Below are 7,623 nucleotides of genomic sequence, written 5' to 3' on the forward strand. Positions count from 1 at the left end.
AAATTCTCTTATATTCTGTATGGAATCCCAAGATTTTGTTTTTGTAATAGAGTCTAATGCGAATGCGTAGGATCCTTACGCAGGTTGCAAAGGGCAGAGTTTACAGCAGTATATTTTTTAAATTTTTTAAAGGTGATAACAAATTTTTTGCTTCTTATTGTCAGACGAGATATTTAGGTATATTATAACACATTGTTCTGTTTAAAACTCTTTTAGAGATAAATATTTAGGTTATGTTAAAAGTATTGCGTATATGGGATTATGGATGGTAAAGGAATGGCTCAAACNAATTCTCCCGGGAACTCATTACGTGGCGTGCGGAGAGAGTGGAAATCGATTTTTTGTTTTCCTCTTTATGCCCCGAAATATATTTATGCCCCGCATTTATTCTCCTTTAATATAAAAAAATGTTTCATTAGGCTCCTCTCATTCCTAAAATTCACGCTTCACTTAAATTCTCTTATATTCTGTATGGAATCCCAAGATTTTGTTTTTGTAATAGAGTCTAATGCGAATGCGTAGGATCTTTACGCAGGTTCTGATTATAAAAGTGATGAGCCTTCTCTAGTTTTAACAAACAAAAACTTACGACTTAAACGGAAAGGTGGCAAAGAGCAGAGTTTACAGCAGTATATTTTTCAAATTTTTAATGGTGATCAGTGGCGGTTTTACCATAAGAGCTGCGGAGCTGCAGAACACATAAAATTTTATGTATTTAATCATATTAAATATCAACAAAATATTTAAAGAATCCAAATGTACTCGCGCTAAAATAATTCTAGAAGAAGCTTATATTATTATTTATTACGACGCGAGCTACGCTCCTTAATATATGCAACCTCATATACAAAATGTGTGCACAGCGAACGATTAGATGCGTCCTTTGTTTTGATTGGCTAATCAGGCATGCGAACCAGTACACGAATAAATGGAGTTATGTGGCTGCAACAACGACAGCCACTGCTGCAGTAAATGCACTAAATGCAGTAATATTTCGTACGTGGTATGTGGTGGTTTATTTCTGCGAGCGGCACGTGTGAATATTTTCGTTTAGGCGTCTACGGATATTATAGTTATTAAAATGAATATCGTTTCGTTTTAAAAAAAAAAAAACTTTATTTGGTTCTCTGCGTTATGAGGATAAACTAAAAATAAAAGAATTAGATGGGCCAACACCACAATTAAATATTGAAGTTAGTGGAACAAGCCAAAGTAAAAGTTATAAAAGACAATTTAACAATAATGTATACACAAAAGCAGAGTGGGTGTGCGGATGTGATTTAAAAAATACAATGTTTTGTTTTCCGTGCTTACTTTTCGGTGGGGACAAAGCATGGATATACAGTGCGAAAGAATTAAGTAATTTAAGTCATTAGGTAAAATAAACATAAGAAGTCAGTTAGATTCTGCATATTGGGATAATATACGGAAACACAATGAACAAGTAACGAAAAATCGTTATGTATTATCCAAAATCGTAGATTGCATAAAATTTTGCGGAGCTTTCGAATTAGTACTTCGCGGACACGACGAGACAGAAAATTCGGACAACCCTGATGTGTTTCGTGGACTCATAAATTTTAGTGTAGATCTTGATGACATATTAAAAGAACATCTAGCCACATGGGTATGACAGGGATTTTCTGTGATTGTACAGGGAATTAGCTGTATGGTCCCGGATTTCGGATTTGCACGTATAACTCCCGGAATATAATACATATAATGTACATATATAAAAAAAAAAGATAAAGAAAAAATCATAACACGGCGAGGAAAATTAAAATTCGTTGANGTTAATTGCTCTCACCCAATTAAACTAATTAAATAAATAACTGGCCAGCGGCCTTACACAAATCGGAAAATAATAATGCGTCATTACAAAATTAAGTGTCAACATTTTGCTTCTTGAAACTAAATTACTGAAGGGTACATTTATTAGAAAAAGTTGCTTTAATTTTGGACACAGTACACATTTTTCCTAGTTTCATCCATATCAAGTAAGTTTTAATATGAAACTATGACAGATTCAAAAAAAATTCTCAAGAGACGATTTTTGATCGAAACTAAGGTGTGTACGTAAAAATTTAATAAAACTAAAATTTATACTGGGTGAGACAACCTTTTTCATCAAATCACTGGTACTAACTAGTTACATCTTCGATACTGGTTGCATGGAGAGCTTGACAAAAACACATATTACAGCAGTGTATATGGTCATACTGTCTACCAAATTTGGTTTCGATAATAAAAAAAGTCAAAGAATAATTTTTTCTGATACCAGTAAATCTACAATTCAAAAGAACACGATCTGCAAAAAATCGCCTTAGTAAAATGTTCACCCCTGAAGAGATATGGGCCATAAAAGTTTCCAAAAAAATTATAAAAATTGGCTGTAATTTGAAAACCAAATAAGGTACAAATAACAAATTTTTTACAGGTTGTTTACTAATACAGATGCGAGTTTTCAACTATTTTTCGAAAATTTTAACCCCTCGAAAGGGGTTGAAATAACCACCCCTCAAGCCATTTTTTGCCATAACTTTTATATTTCGTAAAAACTCGATATCCAAAAATACGCATTAGATAAACTGGTTCTTTTAGAAACTTTTACCTCTCTAGCAATTTTCCTTTAAAACTTTTCGTTTATTAATAAAAAAATAAAATGTATTACCATTCACCTCACACCGTATATGATTGCAATCAATCAAAGAAAAACTAAGTGTGCTGCTGTCATGCCAGTTGTCACAATTAACTCTTCTGTAAGTTGTCACTGTTATCAGCTAAATACTTTTTGGGTGTAAATTAACAAGAATTATGCCAAATTTTACTAATGATGAATATGTGGACATGCTACAAGTGTATTTTGAATGTCGCAAAAACTGTGCTGCGGCAACAAGAGCGTATAATGAGAGATATCCAAATCGTCAAGTTCCCCACAGACAAACTTTTTCGGCGGTAGAACGAAGACTTCGGGAAACTGGAAAAATACAGCCGCATATTGAGGGTACCGGCCGAAGACCTACTGTTCGTACTATTTATCTTGAGGATGCAGTACTTGAAGAGTTTGACGAAAATCGTCAGACTAGTACGAGAAAAACAGCAATGCACTTAAATGTGTCCCATAGTGTTGTTTGGAATATTGTCCATGATAATTTATTATATCCTTTTCACCACCGGCCAGTTCAAGCTCTACTTGAACCAGACATGCATAAGCGAGTTGTTTTTTGCGAATCGTATCTTAATATTCTAAGAAATAATTTGAATTTTGCCTCAAAGATACTTTTCACAGATGAAGCAACTTTTCAAAGACATGGTTTAACCAATATGCACAATCTTCATTCCTGGGCTCATGAAAATCCTCACGAAGTATCTATGACAACATTTCAACATAATTTTAGTTTAAACATTTGGGCAGGAATTGTAGAAAATGTGCTTGTCGGCCCTTTTGTTTTACCTCATCGACTTGGTGCTGTTGAATATTTGCAGTTCTTAAATGAGCATCTACCACCACTTCTGGAGGAAGTACCATTAAATGTACGTCAGGCCATGTGGTACATGCATGACGGGGCTCCTGCTCACAGCACTGTAGTAGTTAGGCGGTGGCTTAATTTAAATTACCCGAATCGTTGGATAGGTCGCGGCAATGAGGCACCTATCTCTTGGCCTGCACGTTCTCCCGATCTAACGCCCATGGATTTTTTCTTTTGGGGACATATAAAAAGTATTGTTTATGCGACCCCAGTTGACAGTGTTGAAGAGCTACAGGAAAGAATATTCGCGGCGGCTGATGAGATTCGCAACAATCCCATAATTTTTGCTCGAGTCCGTAACAACTTTGATAAACGTGTTAGGTTGTGTTTAGAAAGAAATGGCAATTATTTTGAAAATGTCCTTTAACTAAGTTTTTTGTTTTTTCTCTTTTTGATAATAAATTATTTCTTAGTTTCGTTTTCATTGTACTTCTATTTAATAAAAGTTTCTGCGACATTCAAACAGTTATTTGTGCAACTACTGTAAAGAGTGTGTATTTGTTGTACGATGCATGAAGTTTGCAGCTCGAGACGAAGTTGAGAGCTGCAATCATGTTAAGTGCAACAAATATGCTTTTTGCACATGTTGCACGCAACATTTTTTCTACGATTGTTTTTATTTCAAATTTTATTTAACAGTATTTTACATAATATTAAAATTTTAACTGACAACTGGAAATTAATTGCGCAAATTGTCAATGTCAGACGTTAGGTACTTATGGATATGCTTAGATTAAACTTGTAATCAATATTTTTTTTGTACTACTGTAAAAAAAGTTAAACTTTTGGCACAGTAGGTAGTGCAATAAGTAGTAAATTTTGCACGATCGTAGAAAAAAACACTTGTAGCATGTCCACATATTCATCATTAGTAAAATTTGGCATAATTCTTGTTAATTTACACCCAAAAAGTATTTAGCTGATAACAGTGACAACTTACAGAAGAGTTAATTGTGACAACTGGCATGACAGCAGCACACTTAGTTTTTCTTTGATTGATTGCAATCATATACGGTGTGAGGTGAATGGTAATACATTTTATTTTTTTATTAATAAACGAAAAGTTTTAAAGGAAAATTGCTAGAGAGGTAAAAGTTTCTAAAAGAACCAGTTTATCTAATGCGTATTTTTGGATATCGAGTTTTTACGAAATATAAAAGTTATGGCAAAAAATGGCTTGAGGGGTGGTTATTTCAACCCCTTTCGAGGGGTTAAAATTTTCGAAAAATAGTTGAAAACTCGCATCTGTATTAGTAAACAACCTGTAAAAAATTTGTTATTTGTACCTCGTTCGGTTTTCAAATTACAGCCAATTTTCATAATTTTTTTGGAAACTTTGATGGCCCATATCTCTTCAGGGGTGAACATTTTACTAAGGCGATTTTTTGCAGATCGTGTTCTTTTGAAATGTAGATTCACTGGTATCAATTTATGCTACTCCATTCAAAAACACGCTGTATATACATTTTCCTAAGTATCTACTTCAAAATATACTTACAAGTTGTGGTATATATATATCCAAGATGTCAACATTCACTTCATTTAATGATACAGATCCATATGTTACGAACTGAAAACATAATCGACAAATTCTCTGATTTTCCCCTACATCGGTTAACTGAATATATCCCTTCTCTTTTATATAAACTTCTTTTAAATCAGCCACTGATACTTTACTGGCATTAATATGAAGAAAAATAATGTCCTCCGTATCCATACATATTGATTTAAAGTTAAAAGCGGCAAATAATTTCTCGTAACATACTTTACATATAAAATGTTTATCATTTTCCTCCAAATTCTGGAACAAATTTGTAATTAAAGTATAAATCAACTAGGTACCTATAAACATAACTTGATCTTACCAGAGTTGGAAAAACAATTCCTAGAGCATGCTTTATGTTTTCTCTTATTATCTGGTAATTTGCATCCCTTATACTATTTAGACACAGTCTACAAAATATTTTTTTCAAGTTTGTTGGATGCATATTTGTTTTCTGATCAAGAACTCTAGACGTTCCAAACTTCCAAACAATGTTGACGTAAACATTCAACGATCTGACATTTTTGTCTTTGTAAACAATCATTCCATAACCTCACTTAATAGAGATTACGAAAATTAACTTGTAGTGATCTACTCATAGCATTCTCTCTCTCTCTCTAAAACCATAAGAAAAACAGACACAAAAGAATTTGAGCACAGAATTAATTTTTATAAACCTTAATATTTTTATAAACATACAAGGCGCTAGGCGGACAATAGAGGTGGGTATTAGTGGGTAAGGTCCGCATCATACGTATAAATTATACGGATATCTAGTGGGAATTGATTCATGCGGATCTCGATACAAAAATAATTTCGTATGTGAATTGAGAGTGAACTTAAGTGATTCGTCCCATCAGATTTTCGTGTTTGATACAGGCCGATGAGATACATTAGATATTATTTCATTTTTATTAATTATTGAAATGCGAATACGAAACTGCTGAACACTGGAACAATACTTATAATTAACAGATAATTGGCGGAATGATGTGTATTTCGTATTTAAATGTTGAACTCTGATCGAAAATATAACACTAATTATAGAGGCTATTTCTGAAATAATAAGTGCTTTCTTTGTTTTCTGGTTTCGAGAAAATTAATTAGGATAATTATAAATCCTGAGCATCTTGTGAACGTGCACGACCAGAATGCTTTGGAGTTTGGACTCGCTAAATGCATGAAGCGCTTCTAATTGGCTGACATTCTACTTGTTTCCGCAATCAAGCAAATCTTATAGTAGGTTCTATATTCCTTATATTAGAATTTAAGGATATATACACGATAGTGAGCGTGATACAAGACGAAAAGGGAATGAGTAAGCGACAAGAGCACGCAATAAGTACATACAAGTGCAGATGCATATTTTTATGTTGACACATTTCGCATCATGCGGGTCAGTGAACGATCTGTATTGCTCATCTCTAGGGGGTAAATGACAAATGGCCAATGTTAAATCGAGAAACAAGAATGACAGCGTATGCTACCGTTTCACTTTAATACATTTATTTTAAGTTTATGTTACTTGTAAATAGGGTAAAAAATTTCGAGACTGTATTTGTTTCAATAAAAATTTGTTTTTACTACTTAACTATCGTTTCAGAAAGCGCGCGCCATTATTCCATGGCTAGAAATTGGCCTCAATGATTTGGGATCGAGGGGGATTATCCCTCTTTATCCTGCCTCATCTCGTGTAGGCCTGGACAGCCTTCGTAGGTGGGCCCCATCCGTCGTCTACCCCGACCGCAAATGCGGCCGGTGTAGGCGCTTTGTGGGACCTCCTTTTGTCCTGGCTGGGCCCCGCCGGCTAGGGCCCTTTCTTCTGGCGCTCTTCTTGCTTCGCCGGCTCGTCTGTGTAAACCCCGGGGGTAGTGTCATGTTTATGTGTGGTATGGTTGGGTAGGGTAGTGCGGCTATGCAGCCTGGGATGCGCTTTGCTAAGGTGGCCCTTAGGCTAGCGCGGGAGGGGAGGGTTAAGGAGGGTATGGGGGGTGTGTATGTGTGTGTGTGTGTCGTTGTCTTCGTTTCTTGATCCTGGCTGTCTCTGAAACAGAAAAGGTTAGCGGGCAGGGGGGGGGTCATTGGGGTGGTCACCCAGGGTCAAAAAGTTGGTGTCTAGGTCTTTTGTGTTTGTCGGTCACGTCGGGTACGTAGTCAACGGCTTGCCTGAGGAGGGGATTGTCATGTCTAGCGGCTACGTCAAATCGTTTCTCCGCGTTTTGTCTTATTGTCTGTGTAGCGTTTGTGTATTGTAAGTCTCGTAATATGTCAGTGTTTCTTACGTACCAGGGCGCGTCGGTGGCCGTGCGGAGGGCTATGTTTTCCACAGCCTGTAATGACTTTAAGTGGCTTTTTGCCGCGTGACCCCACGCCGTGGAGGCGTAGGTTAGCTGCGGTTGAAGTACCACCTTGATAAGCGTTCGCTTATTCCTTAAACTGAGGGTGTTTCCACCTTTGAGTAAGGGATAGAGCCTAGCCCTGGTGGTCTTCGCTCGCGCCACCGTCTCCACGATGTGCGGTTTCCACGTGAGACGCTGGTCCATCGTCACG

The 7,623-nt window shown here is 36.1% G+C and overlaps 1 protein-coding gene across 1 annotated transcript; it reads right to left on the reverse strand.

Annotated features, from left to right (window-relative positions):
* Positions 1-5,028: 5,028 nt before the first annotated feature.
* On the reverse strand, positions 5,029-5,588 carry LOC108915649 (the record flags this gene model as incomplete). The annotated part of the gene is made up of 2 exons (XM_018721742.1): positions 5,396-5,588; positions 5,029-5,331 (listed from the first exon to the last, which is right to left on the reverse strand). Coding segments are annotated over exons 1-2 (426 nt in total), but the record flags the coding sequence as incomplete, so codon positions are not given.
* Positions 5,589-7,623: the final 2,035 nt, after the last annotated feature.

The sequence above is a fragment of the Anoplophora glabripennis genome, unplaced genomic scaffold, assembly GCF_000390285.2.
Source record: "Anoplophora glabripennis isolate ALB-LARVAE unplaced genomic scaffold, Agla_2.0 scaffold1952, whole genome shotgun sequence".
Classification (NCBI taxonomy): domain Eukaryota; kingdom Metazoa; phylum Arthropoda; class Insecta; order Coleoptera; family Cerambycidae; genus Anoplophora; species Anoplophora glabripennis.